General features: G+C 52.3%; 10 protein-coding genes across 10 annotated transcripts; 6 read left to right on the top strand and 4 right to left on the bottom strand.

The window, feature by feature from the left end:
- Window positions 1-84: 84 nt before the first annotated feature.
- Window positions 85-2,284, top strand: M406DRAFT_348845 (uncharacterized protein; the record flags this gene model as incomplete). The annotated part of the gene is made up of 1 exon (XM_040922426.1): window positions 85-2,284. One exon carries the CDS (start codon window positions 85-87, stop codon window positions 2,185-2,187), a length of 2,103 nt encoding a protein of 700 aa, XP_040780663.1. The 3' UTR covers window positions 2,188-2,284.
- A 1,219-nt stretch (window positions 2,285-3,503) lies between these two features.
- Window positions 3,504-4,249, top strand: M406DRAFT_343822 (uncharacterized protein; the record flags this gene model as incomplete). The annotated part of the gene is made up of 2 exons (XM_040921920.1): window positions 3,504-4,117; window positions 4,185-4,249. Coding segments are annotated over exons 1-2 (654 nt in total), but the record flags the coding sequence as incomplete, so codon positions are not given.
- Window positions 4,250-4,356: 107 nt separating this feature from the next.
- On the top strand, window positions 4,357-5,812 carry M406DRAFT_354114 (uncharacterized protein). The gene is made up of 3 exons (XM_040922832.1): window positions 4,357-4,488; window positions 4,660-5,010; window positions 5,076-5,812. The coding sequence occupies exons 1-3, from the start codon at window positions 4,371-4,373 to the stop codon at window positions 5,672-5,674; spliced, it is 1,068 nt and encodes a 355-aa protein (XP_040780665.1). The 5' UTR covers window positions 4,357-4,370; the 3' UTR covers window positions 5,675-5,812.
- An 804-nt stretch (window positions 5,813-6,616) lies between these two features.
- Window positions 6,617-7,831, top strand: M406DRAFT_325194 (putative salicylate hydroxylase; the record flags this gene model as incomplete). The annotated part of the gene is made up of 1 exon (XM_040919956.1): window positions 6,617-7,831. The coding sequence occupies one exon, from the start codon at window positions 6,617-6,619 to the stop codon at window positions 7,829-7,831; it is 1,215 nt and encodes a 404-aa protein (XP_040780666.1).
- A 221-nt stretch (window positions 7,832-8,052) lies between these two features.
- M406DRAFT_66176 (uncharacterized protein) lies at window positions 8,053-8,793 on the bottom strand (the record flags this gene model as incomplete). Its single annotated transcript, XM_040924972.1, has 1 exon — window positions 8,053-8,793. One exon carries the CDS (start codon window positions 8,791-8,793, stop codon window positions 8,053-8,055), a length of 741 nt encoding a protein of 246 aa, XP_040780667.1.
- A 1,253-nt stretch (window positions 8,794-10,046) lies between these two features.
- M406DRAFT_245864 (family 93 glycoside hydrolase) lies at window positions 10,047-11,339 on the bottom strand (the record flags this gene model as incomplete). Its single annotated transcript, XM_040916363.1, has 1 exon — window positions 10,047-11,339. The coding sequence occupies one exon, from the start codon at window positions 11,337-11,339 to the stop codon at window positions 10,047-10,049; it is 1,293 nt and encodes a 430-aa protein (XP_040782393.1).
- A 2,655-nt stretch (window positions 11,340-13,994) lies between these two features.
- Window positions 13,995-15,251, top strand: M406DRAFT_245841 (globin-like protein; the record flags this gene model as incomplete). The annotated part of the gene is made up of 1 exon (XM_040916362.1): window positions 13,995-15,251. The coding sequence occupies one exon, from the start codon at window positions 13,995-13,997 to the stop codon at window positions 15,249-15,251; it is 1,257 nt and encodes a 418-aa protein (XP_040780668.1).
- A 1,579-nt stretch (window positions 15,252-16,830) lies between these two features.
- On the bottom strand, window positions 16,831-18,034 carry M406DRAFT_66180 (uncharacterized protein; the record flags this gene model as incomplete). The annotated part of the gene is made up of 3 exons (XM_040924973.1): window positions 16,831-17,487; window positions 17,546-17,761; window positions 17,801-18,034. 3 exons carry the CDS (start codon window positions 18,032-18,034, stop codon window positions 16,831-16,833), a joined length of 1,107 nt encoding a protein of 368 aa, XP_040780669.1.
- A 1,367-nt stretch (window positions 18,035-19,401) lies between these two features.
- M406DRAFT_325198 (acyl-CoA N-acyltransferase) lies at window positions 19,402-20,218 on the top strand (the record flags this gene model as incomplete). The annotated part of the gene is made up of 3 exons (XM_040919957.1): window positions 19,402-19,810; window positions 19,901-20,046; window positions 20,111-20,218. 3 exons carry the CDS (start codon window positions 19,402-19,404, stop codon window positions 20,216-20,218), a joined length of 663 nt encoding a protein of 220 aa, XP_040780670.1.
- A 114-nt stretch (window positions 20,219-20,332) lies between these two features.
- Window positions 20,333-22,072, bottom strand: M406DRAFT_245985 (uncharacterized protein; the record flags this gene model as incomplete). The annotated part of the gene is made up of 3 exons (XM_040916378.1): window positions 20,333-21,377; window positions 21,441-21,621; window positions 21,709-22,072. The coding sequence occupies 3 exons, from the start codon at window positions 22,070-22,072 to the stop codon at window positions 20,333-20,335; spliced, it is 1,590 nt and encodes a 529-aa protein (XP_040780671.1).
- Between the last annotated feature and the right edge of the window lie 50 nt (window positions 22,073-22,122).

Raw genomic sequence — 22,122 nt, forward strand, 5'->3', positions numbered from 1 at the left:
GAACCTGCGCTCTCGAGGCTTGCTTCTATTGTTTGAAGCAGGCCCGAAGCCTTCAAAACCCTTATATGCATCATCGTTAGCATCATGAAAGACAATTCCCGGCTCCCCATCGCCCTGCGGCGGACACCCAGGCGGCAGTCCGGACTCACCAACGATGCACGGCCTTCACCACCTTCACCGTCTTTTCCAGGCCGGCGTCAGTCGCCAGCGTCAAAGGTCCAGAGCCAAACGACGACAACAAGACACAAGAGGAAGAGGGACGCACAGCCCATCGTCGTCGTTCGTCTCGACGATGAGGCGAACACGACTCCTCAAAGCAGGGCCATCGCCCCAGCCAAGAGAAGGAAATACTCGTCAAAGAGTTGTTCAGGGATAACCCAGCACACCGACAACGAGATTCACATATTTCCCCTCCGAGCGATCCTGGATGACAGGGTCAAAAGGCGCATCCGCCGTAATGGGCTCAGCGAAGAAATGAACACCATCTTCCAAGAACGAACGCAGCGAAGGAGAAGGACGGTCGAGGAGCTACAGCGCCTCCGTGACGAGCTGGCCGCAAAGGAGAACGAGAACGAGAGCCTCCGCGAGCGCTCTTCTCTGCTCTTAGAAGAGGACACCAGCCGGATTGAAGGGCTGGAGAGGGAAATCTCGGGCCTCAGGGAGGCGCTTCGGGGCACTTCACAGCATCGATCTCGACATGGCTTTGCCGGCTGGGACATGAGGGCTGCAGATGCATTCTCAGACGACGATGAGAACAGCTTCTTGGACTCTGGCGACCACCTGGGCGAAGACACCACCCTTGAAGGGTCCGAGTGTTTCAGCAGTAGCCCACCAGCTTTCAAAGCAAAAGCCTTCGTCGCTGCTGGACCGACCCTCACTCCTCCTAGCACAAGCCCAACAAAGACATTCAGCCCCGCTTTCGATCAAAGCCACACACTATTGAGCTCGGTCTGCGAAGCAGGCACGCAAGCCTGCTTTGAAGATCCCGAGAAGGAGGAACTCCTGGCTGAAACAGAGAGCCTTCGCACCGACCTGGCCAACATTAGAGAGACTCTCGAGGCTCAGCAGCAGCTCGAGTCTGACCTCAGGTCTAAGCTGTCTCGGGCTGAGGCTTCTGAGCTCGAGGGTGGCTGCGACCCCGACCTGCAACTTCAGATGGACATCATGCTTCAGAACCTCACTGACAAGAGCGCCGAGCTTGTCGACCTGAAGACATCGCTTGCATCCATCACAGGGCCTGACTCCGATGCGAGAGAAGCGGTGCGCAAGCTAACAGAAGCGATGCACTCGGCTCAGCTGGAGGTAGAGCAGCTCTTCCCTGGCGATGATCCGGCTGTCCTTTCCGTCCAAGGCACACAGGTGTTTGACCTTGTTCTTGGACGCCTGCGTGATGCAGCTGGGAAACTAAAGGAATACCAGACCGAGCTCGAATGCTGCCATGAAGTCGAGCATGATCTGCGCCAACAACTGAACGACAGCACGCAGGCCATGAGCGACATGACTTCACAGCTGGACTCCAAGAATGAGCACATCTCAGGACTCGTCGCTGATGTCGATCGGCTCAATCATGCCGTAGAGGACTACCGTACCCAGCTCACAGACCTCGAGTCACTCGTTCAGCAGATGGACACTGAGACTAAGGGAGCGCAAGCCAGATTTGAGTTCGAGATTGAGACTGGGAAACAGACTATCGCCCGAAGGGATGGCCAGCTTGCCAGGCTGGAGGCCAGACTATCGTCTGCGCTCCACAACACGTCCGAGCTCAAAGACCAGCTCGCGGTCAGCTACGAGGCAAGGGAGGCCGAGATCGCCGCCGTGCAGGCTGCCCACGAGGACGAGCTTGCGCTGCGCGACGTCAAGGCGGCCAAACTACACAAGGAGATCACCCTCCTCAGGGAGGCTCTGTCCAGGGCCCACGGGACCATCTCCCAACTTCGCGCAGAGAAAGGCCACCTGCAGGCAGAGGTTGACCATGGGAAGGAGTCGGCAAGGGAGGCGGTCGCGTGTCTGCGGGCTCAACTGCTTGGGGCGCTCCGGATGAGCGAGGCGTTTCTCTGCCCACCTGCCCCTACACACCGCCCTGAGAAGGAAGGTGGTACTGCTGCTGGGGTGATGGTGGCTGGGATCGAGAAGGAGGAAGATGAAGGACAGGCGTGCATGGTCTCGACTCCCAAGTCAATGACTTGAGGGGAGGAGAGGAGAGGACTGAAACCCAAGCTAATGTATATTGAGAAGTGTTCATGTGACGACCGACATGCCTGCCCTGAAAGCCACATTGTTTCTCATTTCCACTCTTTTGAGCCAATCTTCTGTGTATTCATTACGTACAACTGTTTATTGCATAGCGCATGGTCAAGTTAAAGAAAAGAGAAGGAGATGTCTCATTTGCTCATGAAGTTCCGCCAGCCACTTCGCAGGTAAAATGACCCGACTTTATCCTGCATGTGAGCGGATGGTCGTCATTTGCATATCAAACGTGATGAACGGACTCTTTGACGATCACCACTCAAGCAGCAAGCAATGGAAATCCTGTGACATGAACAAGCTGAAGTTGCATTACAGGGACCATGAGGTTTTGTTATCAGAAATCCTTCGTCCGAAATGGCGCCGAGACTGGGCACGCCTATCTCAGCGTCGTTTCTTGACCGCATTTTCACCGCCCCGAGGCACGCCGTCCATGTCGCTTATTCGTTATAATGAGCAAATTTTGCTCGGGTCATCAAGGGTGGCAAGGTCGGGTTGTTTCTCGTTTCAAGTCTTCAAGATCCACTGGTATTGCTGACCACACATACACACGCTGCCAGGAATCAGCTAGATTCTTCACCATCATGCATGAGCTGTCGGACAATAGACCGCCTTCATAGTCAGAGGGCCCTTTCTCAGAGACCGTGGCGACATCCACTTTCGATGTGCTGCTCCTCCTGTGCTCTGGGACTTTTCTGTATATTCTTCTGGGTATGTAATGAGGGTTTCAAGATTTAAATAGTGCGCAAAAGAACCAATTCCTCTGGCAGCACAAAGTTCGAAGTTCTAGTAACACAACCATTCATATTCTAACCTTAAGTTCTTGTCAGCGGGTAAGACCGTAAGTGATATGTTTTATCGATAGTGCCGAGACACTGCACGAATGACAAGACAAATTCCCGGCGGTCACACCGACGGCAGGGCGTCACTACGATAAGGAAATCTACAACGCTTGAGTTGCAGAGATGCGGGCGTGGCTAACTACAGACCGTTACACAAGACCGGGCCAATGATAATCTGAAGCAGACTATCGACCGAGCCAATGGACCGAGACAACCGACCGAGAATCGCGACGATCACATCACAGCTAAGGAAAGCTCTTGTTCTTTAGGGAAGATAGGTGTGTGTATGTGTGTGGGTGAGAGAAGGGCAAAGAAAGAAGACAAAGACAAATAGAGGCAAAATAGGTATAGAAAAGCGCGAACCTCAACCCGGGGGGGGAGGCCAGAGAAGACGGCCTCAACTTCTTAACTTTGCGTCAGTGCTTGCCTCTGCTAATACCATGAAACGACTTTTTCAGACTATATCCCTCCTCGCTGTCCTCGCTCTATCGACGGGCTTGGCTTTGGGACTCACATATGCGCCTTGCTATGCAACCATCTGCCCAGAATCTTATCTTGCACGCCCAACTCGAGTACATATCGCCACCTTCTATGCCTTCCTAGCAATTACTGCGTGTTTCTTATACATCCGCGCCGTGTCTCCCAGGGTTCAACACATCAGCAACTACTACCTGGTGTGGCATGAGTTGCCTGTATTGAAAAGACGAGTCAGCCTTGGGGGTCTCGCGCTGGGAATATGGATTGTCGGCGTGAACGTGGGAACCACATGGATCTGGTTTCAGCCTCTTCTTGGATATTGGGGTCTGAGAACTGACCCCTACGGCTGGGTGTTGGCGCAGATGCGCCTGACCATTACAGGCGTGATAGGACACCATGCCGACATCCTCTTAGGCCTCGTCATTATTCCTGTCTCGAGGAACAGCATCCTCGGTCAGGTGTTCCAGCTACATCAAAGCACGTTGTTATATGCGCACAAATTGATCGCATACTTGCTCTTCGCAGCCACCTTCGCACATGCAATGACCTACTTTGTAAGTAGCAATCAATGTCTCAGCTTGTCGAGTCTTGATACTCATTTACTCATTCCCAATTATGCAGAGCTTTGTCGGTTGGCTTGATCCCGTCTGGGGACACTGGTCATCCGATTCAGCACAATACGTGCCAACGCCCAAAGAGTTGTCTTGGAACCCCGACAACCCTACGCAAACACTCCCTGAGGCAATGACAGGGAATGCATGGTCATCACGCTTTGCCCTCCCGGGTGGTGTGCTCGCTTTCGCCTTGATGATGATCATTATCATCACGTCCTTGTCGGTGCTTCGAAGGAATCATTATAACGTATTTTATTACCTCCACGTGTTCTGCAGCATTTCCGTGTTTGTCTTCTCATGCGCACATACCAGTCAGTATCCAGCCCTCACTTACTCCCAAGTATCTGTGGTAATTCCTTCAGCTATAAGACCTGGAGACGAAATCCTGCTCAAGGAGAGACATCTTCTTTCTTCAGTTCTGGCCACTGAAGAAATATCCCATAAGGCTATCTGAACAGTTTACTAATAATCGAACATGATAGGCACAAATTTTTACTGCCTTTTACCTGGCTTGATCCTCTTAGTGGTCGACTGGGGCTTGAGAGCCAGTAAATTGATGAGAAAAGGGACCGCAACGGTGGAGAACATCGGTGATGGCTGGTACCGAGTCCAATTGCCCGTCACGGCGACAAGTCAAATCGATGATGATGCTGCAGCAGAAAAACAATTGATTGTGGACCAACCGATTCAGTCGTACAGCATAATCTTTCCAGAAATCAGCAAGTTACAAAACCACCCTTTCACTGCTGCAAAAGTTGGATCTACTACTGGGGGCCCGGTCCTTCTGTTCCAGAGAACTCGAGGAAAGAAGAAGCAGAAGAAATTGGACAAAGGTGAGTACCGTTTCTACCTAGGAGAGGCCTCTCGAGATGATTAAAACACGTCTGATATGTATTAGAATGGACCTGGAAACTTGGCTCAACAGTGCCGTCAAAGGGGGATCGGAAAGACATCCACGTACGGGTCGAGGGCCCGTACATTCCCGTTGATACCGAATACCTCACCGCATCGAGAGTCATCTGCATTGTGGGAGGCACTGGAATTACTGGAGCATGGAGTCTCGCCAATTGGTGGTTGGAGAATCGGGGCCACGAAACTCAGGCGAAGTTCTTTCTGCTTTGGACCGTGAGAGACCGAGCAATGTCGAGCCTCCGCGAGTGGAGAGAATTGGAAGACATGACTAGAGGGGCAAGCAACATGGATATAAAGGTTCATGTGAGCTCCGAGTCTGGCCGCGTCGAAGCGACACCCTATCTGCGGGAGATACTATGCCGCGTGGATCAGAGGGTGGAGAAGACAACAGCAGTTGTGAACACCTTGAATAGCTCTACACCAAGAGCATGGGTGTATGTATCTGGCCCAGAGGGTATGTTGAGCACTGTCGAGACCGCTTGCTTAAGACTTCGCAGCGAAGTCAGAGGTGCTCGGAAGGGCAATACTGGGTCCACATGGTGTGTTGAGGACTTGGCGTGGCACTCGGCAAAGTGGGAGGTTTAAGATGTGGAGGTGGAGGGTCTAAGGCAGATACTGAGGTCAACTGGACCAACCTCAAGAAGTCCTCAACGCACCCCAATACCATATATTTATTCAGAACAACCAATACGTACAAGAATATCATTAGTTTTATATACTGTGCTGCCTGAACTCGGATTCTTCTAGCGTGTCTCGTATCATACTGACCGCCTAGCACTTGTATTTTGAAGCCTCGCCTGTAACCCAGCTCATGTGGTGCTGCATGGGATTTCGTCTTTGACTCGACATCCAAAGTAACTGACTTGTTCCGTGGGATCACCCACTACAAGAAGCCAACTTGACGAGAAAGGCCGTATCTCCTTAGACTCTATGCCGCATGTATTTAAATACAAAGCATTTTCAAAGTCGAAGCTCTATCGCGAAACACAGAACCACGCTGCCTGGGTTTAGTCTAGCTGAACACCCGAGAAGGCTCTCGAGAATCTGCAAACGATATGCAATCATGTAGGACGGTGACCGTGTCGGTGCTGTTTACTAAGCTTACCTCACTACGCAGGCCACTGATCCTAGAGATGCAGCCGACGTGGTTGTGGTCCTTTGCAATCATTCACATGCACTGCATAATTCGGGCAAATAGAAGATTGATCTGATACTTTGGTACCGCTTAGGACCCGGCCGAGAGGAACTATGAATACAGCTTACGACTCGGCCGAGAAGACAACTGAGCCGCAGCCTACCAACACCGAAATACCCGGGGCACCCAAAAGCCCGAGATATATGGCGGACTTTTCGGCTTTTCGCTTATAAGTGAAACTATGACATTGCAAGAAAGAATATATATAGCCTTTCGAACGCCACTCTACAATATCATATTTGCATTGCTTCATTGACAAGTCAAGAACAACAATACTACATCATTCCTATCCAACACCAACATCTTTCCCTTCCAACCTCAAAAAGCTCAATATGTCTACCATCAAGATCATTGGCGCTGGACTTTCCGGCCTCACCTTGGCACTTGCCCTTCACCAACAGGGAATCCCATCAACGGTTTATGAGTCTCGGCCTGCCCCTCTAAATATCGGTGGCGCTGTGATGTTGTCTCCCAACGCCCTGCGAGTCCTTCACGCTCTCGACTTGTATAACAAGGTCAAATCCAAGGGCTACAACTTCAATACGCTGGAATACAAGGATGGCCCTGGCAACCTGCTCGAAACATATGAGTTTGGAAGCCAGGAAAAGTATGGCTTCCAAGCTCTGCGCGTCTACAGGCATGTCCTCATCGATACACTGGTCGAAGAGCTGAAGGAGAAGGGGATTTCCGTAATTTTCGGCAAAAAGTTCTCTCATGTGGTCAAGGACGAAGAGAATGGCGTCACCTTTGCCTTTACAGATGGCACCACAGAGACAGCCCAGCTCCTTGTCGGTGCTGATGGCATCCATTCAAAAGTCCGACGCCATCTGTATCCAGACCTGGAACCACAATTCATCCACATGGCGGGGATCACAGCAGCAGTTCCCACAAGCCAGCTCAAGCTTCCGGAGGGCTACCACATCCCTGTCACCATCACCTCGCCCAACGGCGCATTTGTCATCGCGCCTCAGGAGCCGGATGGCTCAGAGGTGCTCATTGGAAAACAGCGACGGTTGCTGGAGCAGAGCCAGGCCGGCTGGGAGAAGACGCTCGAGGCTAAGGAAGACGCCGTGCGCTTCCTACAGCAGGACAATGAGCTATTCCCCGAGATTGTCCAGAACGCCACATCGCACATCAGCACCTCCAAGCTGAACATTTGGCCATTCTTCATTGTGCCTAGGCTCGACCAGTGGGCGTCTGAAACGCGCCGCGTCATCATCCTCAGCGACGCTGCGCATGCCATTCCTCCGTCGGCCGGCCAGGGCATCAACCAGGCCTTTGAGGACGTGTACATGCTGGCCCTGCTGCTGGGTCGTGCTTCAGAGATTACCAGCCAGCAGCAGGCGTTGACCTTTTGGCAGTTTTACCGCCAGGGTCGTGTGGACAAGGTCCTGGAGCTGAACAGACAGATTGACCTGCGGCGGATGCCCAGCAGCGATGCGGTGGTGGGAAGCGGGAGCGGCTTGGTGAAGGAGGAGTTCGATCTCGAGTGGCTTTACAAGCCTGATTTCAAGGGCGTTGTTGATGACTGGGTTGCGAAGCAGTAGGGAGAGATTTTGTTCTAAAAAGGCGATGCTTTGAGAATTTTGTGTATCTTTGGTTCATATTTTGAATTTTGACTTATCAATCTCTTCACGGGTTTCTTCCTGGATACTTGGCCATGTCATACTTTGATCTATGTCCCTCTCGCCAAGCATCAATTGACAATCGTAGTCCTTGTGTCCACTGACTGTTCATATACAGTCAAATTTGAAAATAATTCAGCTAGCTATACAAGCGCCTTGAGAACATCATGGTTGCCGAAATAGATCATCAGGTCAAAGTTGCTCCGATCTCCATATTTGTCGTAGGCTTGCTTAATATCTACCTGCACGATATCTAGCCGCTCTTCGCCCTCAAGCCGCGTCATAGTCTCGGATTCTTGCAGCACGCCCTTGGCGCACCGAACCAACTTTGAACGCTCACACAGCAAGTTCCACGCCCGATGCAAAGACTTGTCTAGCGATGTGGCGTACAGGGTTATGTCCTCCCACGGCGTGTCGCGTAGCTGATCATATGCCACATCCAGCAGCGGGCAGATGTAGTCTCGCACCACATCCCTCGTGGTGGGCTCAACGATAGTTCGAAAATGTATTACGCGAAGGCGTCTGAGGCTTCGCCCCATTTGGTGTACCCAGAACGCCGCGAGAACGTCCCGAGCTCGTGGCCTGTGTGGCTCCTCGCGGGAGTCCCTCTCTGTGCCAATGAAGTGGACGACGAGTATTTCGGAATCTTCTTGGTATATACCATTTTCGACAATGGACAGCCGGGCAATGTAGGACATCATCCCGACCTCATGGATGTCGTATGTGATCAAGGCCCTGTCGCCAGTTGAACACCCACTTGGGGGTGAGACTTCGTAACGGAGCTCCCTGAAGGCTACGGTACTCGCAGCTCCAAGGCTTCGACGTGTGCTGAGCTGATGATCCTCAGTTGGAGGAGAAGAATTGGATTCAGAAAGCCAGGGCATGGTTCGTCTGGACTCGTGTGATGGCTGTCTTAGATGAGATATGGAGGCACCCATTTTTGGAAAGGTTCGGATGAACTGAGTCATGGAGATAGAAAGTATGGTAATTCTTCAGACAGAAGCCTGAAGCTTTTGATCGATAAAATTCAAACGGTTTGGCTAGGAGACTTGCAAATGCAAAGGCGACAATGTAATATGCCTTTCGTGTTGAATATCTTCCCAACAGTCTTCAGGGCTTGATTTCCGTCGTAAAGGCTTGTGTCCGAGTAACATGTCCGAAATAGGCAAATGTTGAGGCGAGGGGGCTCAGAACACTGATTATGGTGCTCTTGAGTGTGATGAGAAGTCCTGCACGTTCCCCAAAATTATTTGGGTCTTTTCATTCTGCTCGACCATTTTAGTAAATCCTCACGGCGGAGCACGCACAGTAGGCACAACAACAATAGTGAGATATTCGTGGATAATCCTAAAGGCTCATGAGACTTACAGTCATGTACCACTCGTCTCTTCGCCTCTGACAGGGTGTTATGAAGCCCAAGGCGATGAATGCCTACCTCCCTTCGACGGCACACAGGCGGGTAGTAAGCCAGACAATAAGTAGAAAGTTGATCAATGTACACTTTCAAGAAGCAGCGTACGTCCTGCTGAACGCCACCCCCTCAGTCCAAATTAGGGCTATGCAGTTGCTCTACAGACATCATGTCTTGTACGACCTCGTCTGAGAAAGGCCGTGGGACAGATCCCGTGTGTCTCGGAGCGGCTTCACAGAAAACAATACAACCCAGTTGGCTCTTGAATTTGGCTTTCTGTGTTACAACGACGGAGTTCCGACAGATCTTCCTTCTCATACCACGGCGTTCAAGCTGAGCATCTAGATGTCACCAATGTAATCTTCTTAAGTACGTATAGTTTCATCATGTTCACGTTTAATTAAACTTGGAACTTTGTTACCACCATAAGCATCTTGCGAGTGTTACGATTCGGTTCTAGAACGCCTTTGCATGGACCACTCTGGCGACATGCCAGTTGAAAATAGCACAAAACGCTTAGGAGGTATGGTTATTTCCTTCTGTGCAAGCAAAGTCAAAACCTTATCTGCGAGAAGATCCGATTCGTGGGAGGGTCACAGCTCATTGAAGCCAGATTTTCAAACGCAAACTATATGCCACTGCTTTCGTTCTCTCAGGGTATCTTGGCTACCACACCATAAGTACATGTGTTCTAGTATTAAAAATAAAGCTCACCCCCCTGTATCGTTAACTCCATTCGAGTATGCGGCCCCGAACTCCCTTGCTATGATCGCATACTGCGAGCAACTGAGTATCATTCAATCTAAAGACACCCGGCCAGAATGACGATGGAGGACAAGCAGGCTGAGCAGTCTGCTGCCACTGTATCTTCCCATCGACCAGAGGCCCACCAAACACAGCTTTGACCGACGCCTTTCTGGGCCAGTCCCTCTTCTCCACATCCATGTCCGTCATAAACACCGTGGCCAGACCCCCATTGGCAAAAGCCTCAATCTGTGGAGAACCCGCATTTGCACCGGGCTGCGCCTCAAAGACAACCTGTCGATGGCCCCAGGTGGACCCGTCATCATACGAGATGACGGCCTCCACCGAGAACGTCCTGTGTCTCGTCGTCTCAAAGACCATGACCAGTGCCGGCTGCCCTCGGTCCGTGGTGCTCGCAATACCAGTCATGCCGTCGCGCAACAGCTCCTCCGCGCCCGTGATGGTCCTTGCGTCTGTCCAGGTCCGACCCCGATCGTATGACGTCCGCATCATGGTATCCTGGTCCCTCGCCTGCAGCTCCTGCGAGTACGTCATCTGGACCTCGCCGGCCAAGCCGATCCGCATAAAGGGCTCCCATAGCCCCCAGGGCGCCGGCTTCTCTGCGGCTTGCGACAGGTACTTCCACGTCCGGCCGCCGTCGAGCGATTCACAGACCGTAATGCGGAAATAAATAGACTTGCGGTTTTTGATGGGGTCTACGACATCATGGTTCCGAAAGGCGGCCAGCACTTTCGGGTGAGGCTCGGTCTCGGAGGCGGGCACCTCGAGTAGGAAGAGGTTGCCGCAGTTGTGATCGCACCGGGTCACCTCGCCCCAGGGCTCGAATGTCCTCCCGTTGTCGGTGCTGCGCTTGATGGTGAGGACATGGGTGGGCGCCTCGATGTGGGTGAAGCCTAGCAGGATAGAGCCGTCTGAGAGACGAGTGAGCCGTGGATATGTGGCGTGGGAAGTGTGCAGCACCAGGTCCTCGTCCAGAACGTGCCCAGAGGTGCTGATTGAGGGCTGCTCGGCTGTTGAGGAGGACCCACCAGAAGCAGGAGGCGGAGGAGGAGGAGGAGGAGGAGGAGGAGGAACAGGAGGAAGAGGAGAATCAGGCACTGGATCTGGTCTGTTGAGGTTGAGCTTGTCTGTTATTATTTGTTGTGGCCTGGATCCTGTGTAGGCCGTCGTTTTGTAGAGGCCCAGAATGAGAAGAATGATCAGGACCACAGACACCACTCCAATTGATCTTCTACGTGTAATAATGGCAAGCATTATCAACAAATCAATGCGCCACAGGCGATGGCTGTGTGGCCGTTGTCTGTCCTTGTCTTCGTTGTGGCCTATTGTGTCGGTGTGTCGTGACCCGCAGAGCCTGCGCTTGTTTTTTTTCCCGCTTCGTTCCCTTTTTCTGAAAAAGGCTTGGTGAAATGACGTCGTTTCATCTTTGGGCCAGAAGCAGTAATAATCGTCGGTTATCAGATCCGGTCCGCTGCGACCTTATGCCAGGGTTCTGGCGCTCTCACCCTCCAGGGGTTTGAAGGGGCGAGGGACCAAAATCTCAGCACTCTAATTTTCCACCTCGCCGTCCATAGCTACCGTTGACGTGCAGGATGTGTTTATCTGGATCTCCCGATGGATTTATGTAAGCCACGCACACAGTAAATCTTCTGTCTTGTGCCAGCTTGTTGATTGTCATGTGGCTATTTGGATGGACTTAAATGAAGGTATCTCTCTCTCTCTCTCTCGGGCTCTAGAATTGTCCTTCAAAACCCTAGTTTCCCAACAAAATAGCAGACGAGAGTGGAGCAGAGCAGATAGCGCATCCAGCGCCGGTGACAACCCTCCGCATTGGATTACGAATCACCCTCGCCATAGTAGTAAGCCAGCAAATTGAGAGGGTGGGAGGGGGTGCGTGGTGTTTCCGTATCACAGGCATCTTGTTGCTCCAGTCCTGGTGTCGCGTGACAGGTCACACAGGTCAAAGAGCAAATTCAATGGCCCACAGACGGACGTCTGAGCCTGCCACTTCATCAAGTATCCACACAGACAAGGGATACTATGTATCGAGGTCAGGGGACCTGGTCAATTATCAGAAATTCTATGCGACAAACTTCATTGTTAACGTGGTAGCAGGAACTTTTAAGATAGGAAACTGATGCCTGTCGAATAATTCACTGGGTCTCATTCAGACCGCTAAAGTACTTCCTTATGTAGCTTTAATCATAATTGGACAAGGCCGGCGCGGAGAGGGAAAGCATATAATGCAATACGACATGGCGACCAAATATTGTATCAAATTCGAGTTTATTTTTACATCTTACTTTTCGACTGAAACTGAACACGAACTTATACTTCTGTCAACAAACCATGAGGACTAGCTTGAAGAAATGATGCAAGATCCAGCGGACCCGGCCAAGTGTTCCCCGTACCAAACTTGAAGCGAATTGACGGCAGCCCCTTAGCCAAGGAACCTGTCATCGGTAATGATTCCGAATCTTGCGACAGTCGTCTCTTATATTGTTACTCTGCTGTCAGTGCAGCGGACATGCCGGAAAGACATCGTGTCCGTAATCCCGCGTCCGAGTATGTTCCGCCAGTTCTGGCTTGTGCGAAACACACACATGCACGTACGCAGACACACACGAAAAGGCTTCAAGGCCGAGGAATGGAACACAGTGTAGAGGTTGCCCTTCGAAATTTTAACTACAATCATACGAGACAACTGTTAGAACGGTGGAGCTGTCAAGAGGTGGGGGGGGGGCGCGTGTATGTGTGCTAGAAAACCCCATACGGCCCCGGATCGCCTTGGTTCCTTGCATTAAATGGACCCTGGCATTTGCACCACAGGGTCTTAAAAAGGTCCCTTGGTCCCCTTTAGTTCTCCCGACGGCTCTCCCGCAAGTAAAGCCTCCTTGAGCCGTGCCGTGTTCGCAAGATTTAGCGTAACCGAGCTTCCCGGCATGCCTTTTTATTATTGTTTTCTCCGTTTCACACTGTACGCTGCATCCTATTCAACGTCCATGTGGAGAAGATTTGATTAAACGCCCGGTACACCACGCCCGCCTTTGAATTTGTAAATTTCTTCCCTTTGCTTCTTCAGCTGACACGAGTGTCTGAGCATGAGTTTAACCCCATGTGAAAATTTGGGAGGAGATGGGGCTCGGACTGATGAGGTGGACCGCTGTTCAGAGCACAAACACAGACATACATGCACAAAAACACATCCATGGTTACCTCAGAGTCTAGGGGCCATCATAAACCCGTCCAGAGCCGACCAGGGCGATTTATCACAAAAACCCCAGTTTCAGGGTTCCTCTCGTCTGCGTTCTGCGGTCTGAGTGTGACTTGACCGATCTGCGGTGTAGAAGATCCAATGCAACGTCGATATTATCAGGACCCGCCGAGGTTCAATCGAACCACCCCTTTTAGACTCAGCCTTACTCCGGGAGCGAGCAAATATGACAAGGGCTGTAACTGCTCCCTGCGAACCGAGTTCGGGGGTGGGCATCTAAGGTTTTTTTCTTCTTCTTCTTCTCCCCGCTCCCCTTCCATTCCTCCCACTGGACGTCAACGAAACGATCTCTTGGCTCCACTGGATATCGTACGATGGCCACGCTTGCGACAGGAATGTGTGGTCCGTGGTCTCGAATTCCGAGCAAACGGTCATGAAGTTGTGGAGTGATTCGAGGGCTAGTCAATATGATATGTGATATGTTGTTACCCAGTTGGTTCAGGTACCACAACATTTAAAAGGTGGGAAGAGGCTCTTTTTGGCGATTGTAGTGGGAAAAAACCTTCTAGAATATTTCCCACGACTCGCTTCTGAAGCTCTGATCAATTAATTAATCTGGCTTTTGGTTTCCCCCCCTCGATATCTTTCGCCTCTGGCTGTCAGACCCAGCGCCAAACTGACAGCTTCTCCACACAATGTCTCACAACCTGTCCTATCACCAGATGCGTCTGGTGAAGGCCACCATTCCCGAACTTCGCTCGCAGGGCGAAAGGATCACGGAAATCATGTACGGCAACATGTTGAGGGCCCACCCAGAGCTCAACAATATGTTCAACTCAGTCAACCAGGCTAATCACAGGCAACCCCGTGCCCTGACGTCTGTCATCCTGGCGTTTGCGAGCGCCATTAATTACGACATTAGCGAGCTGATCCCCAAGCTGGAGCGGATGTGCAACAAGCACTGTTCTCTGGGGATCAAGCCCGAGCACTACGAGATCGTGGCCACCTACCTCATCGACGCCTTCAGCGTCGTCCTCGGACCGGCTATGACACCAGAGACGAAGGAGGCCTGGAATAGAGCATACTGGATCCTGGCCAAGATGCTCATAGGCCGGGAGAAGCAGTTGTATAATGTCTTTGGGCCCTGGAACGGCTGGGCACCCTTTCAAATCATCAAGAAAGAGTCCGAGACGGACGACATCGTCTCCTTCTACCTGGCCCCACAGAACAAACGACCACTGCCGGGATTTCTGCCAGGCCAATACATCTCCGTCCAGGTGCCCCTCCCCAAGGTCGGCTACATGCAGTCACGACAGTTTTCGCTCAGCGACGCGCCCCACGAGGACTATTATCGCATCACCATCAAGAGGGAGTCGGGCGGGCAGGTCCCCGGCTCGAAGACAGCCCAGACCTACCCAGTGGGCCAGATGACCAATTATCTCATCGACCAGATGAACCCAGGCGACATCGTGGACGTGACGCACCCGGCAGGCGAGTTCTACCTCGACACGACGCAGTCGAGCAGCGTGCCGCTGGTGCTGATCTCGGCAGGCGTCGGCGTCGCGCCCATGGTGTCCATGCTCAACGCCATGATGGACCTCCAGCCCACGAGGGAGATCTCGTGGATCCACGGCGCCCGCCGCATGATCCCCTTTTGCAACCACGTGCGCGACGCCAAGCGCCGCATGCCCAACCTGCGCACCAACATCTTCAAGACGCATCTCGCAGACGGCGACCTGGCCGGCGTGACGCACGACTACGACTTCAGGGTCGACCTGGCCAAGGTTAACCGCGACGACCTGCACCTCGGCCATGGCGGTGCTGAGTACTACATCTGCGGGCCCGAGCAGTTCATGATCGAGATGGCCGACTACCTGAAGATGCAGGGTGTCGAGCTGCGGCGGATGAAGTTTGAGTTGTTCTCCACAGGCGACATGGTCGAGGTCAAGTGAAGATTCCGGTTGATGTGCTTTGCGCGTCATTTTTTTCCTCTTCTTTTTCCCCTCTTTCTTTTTATTAAATGGGGCGGGATTTGGCTAAACTATCTGAGAAATGAACAGCACACGCAAAAAAAAAAAAAGAAAAAAAAAAGATGACGGGCGGAGTTGGGTTTCATTGCAGAAAATACCCACCTACATTTCCTCCCGTGGCTTACAAGTCAATGTATCCTGAGTATAGAGGGGATGTGTTTATTTGATCCCGGGTCGATGCTGTATAGCAGTGATTTCTTAACTTATGGGTAATGCTTTTTGTATGGTCAGGGTCAGGTCGCAGGCAGGAGGAGAAGGATTGTACACTGGTTAGACAAAAGTCAAGATACGATGAAAACTATACAGTTTCGTGTTCACTCCACATGCAGCTCGACGGTACGTGACCGCATTCTGGTGTTTAATTTTAAAGTCTTTGTACAACACCTCAGGACTTACCCTCCTGTGCACATACGCTCGAATTCCAGTTTAGGGGTCACTACTTTCCTTTTCAGAATCCCTCTGCTCAAGCTGTCTCAGCATTCGCAGTTCCTTCGAGTCCGTGGTATCCATCGACTGCGACAATTTCCAGTATAACTCCCTGTCCTTAGACTTGGTGGTTTTCCTCATCAACTGGAAAAGCTTAGCCAAGCCAAGCATTTCATCATCTTTCTCCACTTTCAGTGATTCCGACAACTCCTCCAGTTCACGAAACTCTTCAGTGCCGGTGGTTTTCATGTTACGTGCGAGCTTAACGAGAAAGCATAATCCGTTATCGTCCTTGATCCCACGGTCCTCGGCCACTTTAGCTAGGTCGCAGATTTCCGAAACTTCCATCTTGGCATCAAGCACGCGGCACAGGTGTTCCTCGTTCCCTTGGAATTTGTAATCATCGCTGAACTTTAACGAGTCATTGGGTTCCAAGCTGCTTTTGCTGACAATCCATTCACGGCCGGACTTGCACATGACTGGCTTCCAAGAGCAGTTCTTTTTATATGGAGTGCGCGAGATGAAGTAGAGACACTCGCTTCTGCTTTTGAGGTGCTTGTCAACAGTGTGCTCAGGATCAGTGGGAAGGAGTAAGAGTCGCTCTGCAAGTAGTGCTCGAGCCTGGCCGGCACAAAGATTGGCGGCTTCTTCAAGCCGGACAAGGCCTCTTCCTCCTCAGAGAGCCGCGGACGCACAACATATCCGGCTGATGCGAGGTTTATTGCGGCCAGGCCACGCGGTTTCGCTTGTACTATTGAAAGCGATCGTTTAGTGTACAGGAACTTCAAAAAGGAAGAAACCGAAACGCAGGGAGGGAGAAGGAGTAATGAAAGCAGCACAAGATCAAAACAGTCTAAGCATCGATGACTCAAAATCTGTACTGAGCAGTCTTTTGCAAAACTCGGTGATACAGCTCTCGCGATCGCGTCGACGCAGCACTTTGGTCGGGTGTAAGATGTCAAGAAACTCGGCGAATGTCGGGCGCCTATTCGACGGCCAATCGCTTTTGATATTGGACTTCATTTCGCCTATCACGGTGGGCCACGTGCTCACGTATGTGGCTAGATTCAGCGTGTTAACAAGACACGTGGCCCAGTATCTCGCGCTCAGAGTGGGAGCGTCCGTGATTTTGTTTTCCTGCAAAGGGTCGGTCCTGGAAGGGGTATGTGTCCTGGCCGAGGTGCTGCAGGATCATGACGGGTAACTTCTCTTGCGATCCTGGCTTCATTTCCTCGAGAAGCTCTTCTAACCTCCCGTCAGTATGCTGGTTGGTGGCTCTGAGGATCACGAACAGGCAGTACGTTGATCTCCACTGATTCCCGGGTGGCAGGTCGATCTTGAGGTCTATGAAGTACTTGTCGAGCCACGGAGTCATGTACTCCCACCCCAAGGCCTTCTTGGTGCGGTCTTCGGCCCGGCGTGTCGTCTGAGTGGCCACCACGGACGCGAGCTGCTGGAGCGCTACCTCGCCCGTTATGACGATGCCATTCATCAGGTTCAGCATGCGAACCACGTCGGGGGACGTCTCGCCCATATCAGACGGCTTGTATAAAATATCGTGCTCAATGTCAGACCATGCGTGCATGATGACACTGCCGATCTGGACTTCGATAGGAATAATAGGGTCACCGCGTGCGTGTTCGTCGAAGTCGGGCGGGTTCTTGATCACGACGTGCGTGGCCTTGTACCCGCCAAACGGCGACTCAAAAGCCGAGCCCGTCGTGATTCTGCGCTCAAGATCCAGGCGCACATCCCCACTGGCTGTGTCGAATCTGGCGTTGGTGCTCTACGAGCTCCCGGATCTTTTGGAACTCGTCTGTGAGCCCCCCTTTCTGGCTCGGCCACCTGACCCCAAAGCGCCGCAGGAGGAAAGCCACCACCTTTTGCACATCATCCGGGAAGTAGACAGAGATACGGATGCCGGCCAGGTCGTGCGTTGCCCCAAACATTTGGTCGACTGACTTGAAGGGACTGGCCTCGGCTACCTTGTTCTCCATGTTCCACTCCTTGCATCAATCCTTCCAGTTGGAACCGCGGTTCGTTACCAAGTTCTCCAGCTCCTGCAGTTGCTTGCGCTCTTCCTGACGCCGACGTAGCGTCTTCAAGGCGCTGTCTTCGTCCTTGAGTCTGGCCGAGATGGGTGTGTGCTGTACATCCATCTCCGACTCGAGGATTCTCTTGGTTTCATTGAGGTGCGCCTCGAGGCTCCGCATTCGCTTGCGGCGTCTCTTCGTGAAATCAACTAGTAGCCGCTCAAACGCCTCGTCTTCCTTTCCCATGTTGTCTTATGGCGCTCAGGTCGCGGAAGAGAGGGAGAGAGAGGCGTGAGATATGAGACACGGGGTTTCAAGACGTAATATGCGACTGTGCTCACCCTCTATTATACCGTCATCGTTGCTGCTTTGTCATTATAACAAAGTTTAGAAGGCCACTGTAATGTGGCTCTGTTTCGAAGTAACTGGCAATGAAAAGCCGGTGTTATACTGAGGTACATTAATTGTCTCGAATGCTTCTCAGAGCAAAGTAGGCGACATATATATACAGACCCGCGAGAGGGACCCTGCAGTGGTTAATATCTGGTGTGCCTAAAGCAGCCTCTTGCTGAGTACTCAGCCTCTTCTCTGCATGGGTCAGTGTGCCGATGGTGCTGATAGTTTTCGTTTTCAGCACCAATCTCAACGCCTGCCACTACACCACTCGGGAACATGCATGCGTGAGCCTACAATACATAAAAAATCTACGTGGCTAGTTAGAAAGCCAAAGATGAATCCAAACACCTTGCTGGCATTCTTGGCAGTCTAGACCATCTTTCATTCCCAAAATAAGTGGTCTTGGGTGAAAGTATTGACAAAATTTTCATAGGTATGTCTGGAGGTGAATTTACACACTGGAGGACCATCTCTCACGAATATTTACCTCAAAGCCTGTTGCTCATGGTGCGTCCAAGAGATCCTTATAATGTCGCCCGCTGCGATCTTTATTGTCGGCGCTGTGCAGCTTGTGCGGAAATATTTGCTTTCGGTTTGCGAGGCCCTGACTGAGTACTACTACTTGGTCCAGCTTCCTTACGAGCTGCACTACGCCGGGTACGCAGCGGCCTCATGTCCTAAGAACCATAAGGGTTGGCATTGTGCAGCATTTGTCGCAACAAACACGTCTCCAGTAAGCTTCCATTTTCAACATTGGACTGACGTCAGAATCCACTGGTGACACAATAGTAGTTAGTGTACAATTACCCAGGGAACGCATTACAGGCCCTGGGTTCTTAGTAGGCAAAGCTGAGAGGCAATGCGTCCAGTTCATAGGAAGCAACGCATATCTTACAGATGAGTCTACTAATTCATTTGTCATTCGTATGTTTGGGCTGGAAGTGGAGCTGTCGGACTGTTATTGTTTTATCTGCTTATTAAGATTACTTCGGCATCTCCAAAGCATTTGCCCCGCTCTGAAGGAGATGAGGACTGTGAAGTCAATGAGTCACGGAAGCAGTAACTCTTTTGGCATACATATATAAATCCATCGGTAGCCATTTTTCACTCGTATTGCAAGGCAGAACCTCGAGTGACAGAGCCAGAGGAAGAGCGGGCGATACAAATCGATTCGCCCAACTGCCGCCGTGACTCACAACATACCCCCCTCAACGGAAATGGCCCAGTCAATATCACAGACAATCCCGTCGCGGTTCCAGATCCGACCAGCATCAACGGCCGACGTGCCAGCCATGACAGATGTCTTCTTCAGCGCCTTCAACGCCCCCTTCTGGCAGTACTTCATGCCCGATACGCCGTACATGCGAGGCTGGATGGACCGGACCTGGGCAAAGGGGCTGAACTATCCGACGGACAGGACCTTTGTTGTTGTCGACGCCGAGGCAGGGGACAGGATCGTGGCATTCAGCAGGTGGCAGGTCCCTCAGGAGGACGGAAACCAGACGCACGACGCCTATGAGGATGTCAAGTATGATGATGGAGTCTGGGACAAGGAGGTCGCGGATCCATTCTTTGGGGGCATGGATGAAAACAGAGAGAAATTAATGGAGAAGCGGCCACATTGGTGTGAGTGAACAATGCAACTGGTCTCAATCGTCATGTCAATGACAGAGGGAGTGAGGAATGATTGCAGCTGATATGATGGCATACCACAAGTTCTTGACCTGCTTGGTGTCCACGGAGACTATCAACGCAAGGGGATTGCTGGCATGCTGATTAGCTGGGGCACCGAGCAGGCAGATCGTGATGGTCTGCCAACGCTGCTCCATGGCAGTGAGAACGGACAGCCTTACTACATCAAGGTAAGTTGACGTTCAACAAGACACGAGCATTAAAAACCAGGCTGAGACTTACTCGCATCTCCAGAGTCATCGTTTCGAGGACCAGGCAGACATTCCTATCCCAGACCGCCCTGCCTATGGCAGCTATAGTTACAGAACACTGGTGAGAAAACCGCAGCCATCGGCGGCATAGAGGTGACGAGAAATACATTCTATATTGATCAAGGATATACATGATGCAGACTAGACGCCATCAGACGGCTGTTTGGCAAGCCCCATTGCATGAAGACAAGACGAGATTGTGCGCTCATGGGCGAGGAGGTCCGCCCTTTCCACCTCTACCGCCACCTGGCCCTCCTGGCCCTCCAAAGTGGCCCCAGTATCCCTCCGAGTCTCCCCTGCCTGACCTGGACGAGTTGACACAGCTGGGCGAGTCATAGTCCGCCTTCGTACCCATAGGCCACATGGGGATGAAGCAGACCTCATCCACACCGCAAGGCGGGCACCGCTTGAAGCGAGCCCAGGAAAGGTCGTCCATCAAGCCCTTGAGCTGGGCAACGGCCTCTGCCATCGTCGCTTCCGAGTCATCGGCGTCGTCGCTATTCGCACCGTCGACAAGCTCTCGCACGTTGAAGAGCGTAGTGCAGATGTTGGACGTCACGGTCTGGATGGCAGCGTAGATCATCTTGTCCGACTCCGTGGCGGGAGTGACGGCATGGAGGAAGAAGTTAGTGCAACGGTCGATGGCAGCTGGCACCTGCTCGCTGGCACCGTCTTTGCCCGAGTAGTCGATGTAGACCGTCAGCAGGAACTTGAGCTCGTTCGCAATCTCAGAGACCGAGGTTGTCTTCTCGGCCATGTACTGCAGACGGTCGGCGTAGCGGGCTACGATGATATCCGTGACGTCTTGCCAGTCGACAGGGCGGACGGGGTCGTTGAGGCGCGCGGCGATCGTGGTGTTGAGGTAGCCTCGGATGGCCTCGAGCTCGGCATCGGTTGTGTTGACGAGTCTGGGCAGGTCAGGGCGCGCAGGGTCGGGGTTTGTGAGGTTGATTGGGAAGAAGAAGGCCGAGACCATGGATGAGTAATCAATGTTGGTTCTTGACGAGCCGATATCATGATATCGCTCCGAGAGGCCGCGGAGGAACTCGAAGTTGCCACCACCGCCTGGGCCACGGCTGTTGGAGCCTGGACGCTGCATGGCCTGTATCTCCTCGAGCCCGTCGTAGAAGTCGCAGTGGATGATCTCAAAGCCCGCCTCCATACGCACAGCGCCGTCAAGTTTCCAGTCCTTGCACAATGCACAGATCTCGATAGCGCGTTGTCTCTCGTCCATAGGCCCTCCACCACGCCTTGTATGCAATTTATCGTCGTCGTCGTCGTGTCTTTTCGTCTTCTTGTTTTCAAAGTCGAACACGGTCCTCGTCTGCCGCAACAGGTGGTCCTGGGAATCCAGTGTACCCATTGTGGTCTTGCCTCCACTCATCCCGTCAATGTAGATGTACCGCATCGTACGAGTTGTGCGATATGTATGCAGCCAACCTCCTTTCGACTCAGCAGGGGACTCGTCGCGGCGGGACGTATGGCCCAGGGACTCTTGCAGCTGTCCCTCGTAGCCCAGAGGGGCCTGAAAGGCACCGTCGTCCACAGCCAGCGCAGGAGGCGGGCCATGCGAGCCATCACCATCACCAGGTCCCTTGCCTGGTCCTCCACCAGGACCCCTTCCTCCTCGCGCGAAGCCCTCGGCGTGCTCGATCTCATATGCGAGCCAGTCGGGATCATCTGGCGATCTCTCGTCGTTATTGCCATGGTGGAAAATCACGCCCTCCGGCACTGTGGCCAGGAAGAAGGACATGCCATTGTGATGAAGAGACGCACCCCATTGTCTCATGGAGTCGTGCACGGCGTTGAAGATTTGAGGGCCTCGGGTCTTGGCCACTTGCACGCTGGGGCCGAAGTCTTTGCTGACGGCCTGTCCATCGCTGCTGGTGGCGTGAGACAGACCTGTGGCAGCCAGTGTAGCCGCCAGAAAGCGACCAGCCACCATAGCGATTAATGTTCAAGACAACGAAACTAAGGTATTATGAGAAAACGGGA

This window comes from Cryphonectria parasitica, assembly GCF_011745365.1.
Source record: "Cryphonectria parasitica EP155 unplaced genomic scaffold M406scaffold_1, whole genome shotgun sequence".
NCBI lineage: Eukaryota > Fungi > Ascomycota > Sordariomycetes > Diaporthales > Cryphonectriaceae > Cryphonectria > Cryphonectria parasitica.

What these genes read in the sequence shown, in the direction of transcription:
- M406DRAFT_354114 (XM_040922832.1), top strand. Translation starts at nt 4,371, where the DNA reads ATGATGATCATTATCATCACGTCCTTGTCGGTGCTTCGAAGGAATCAT. An exon ending in CTTCTCATGCGCACATACCA is followed by an intron (nt 4,489 to 4,659) that starts GTCAGTATCCAG and finishes CGAACATGATAG; the next exon opens with GCACAAATTTTTACTGCCTT. An exon ending in GCAGAAGAAATTGGACAAAG is followed by an intron (nt 5,011 to 5,075) that starts GTGAGTACCGTT and finishes GATATGTATTAG; the next exon opens with AATGGACCTGGAAACTTGGC.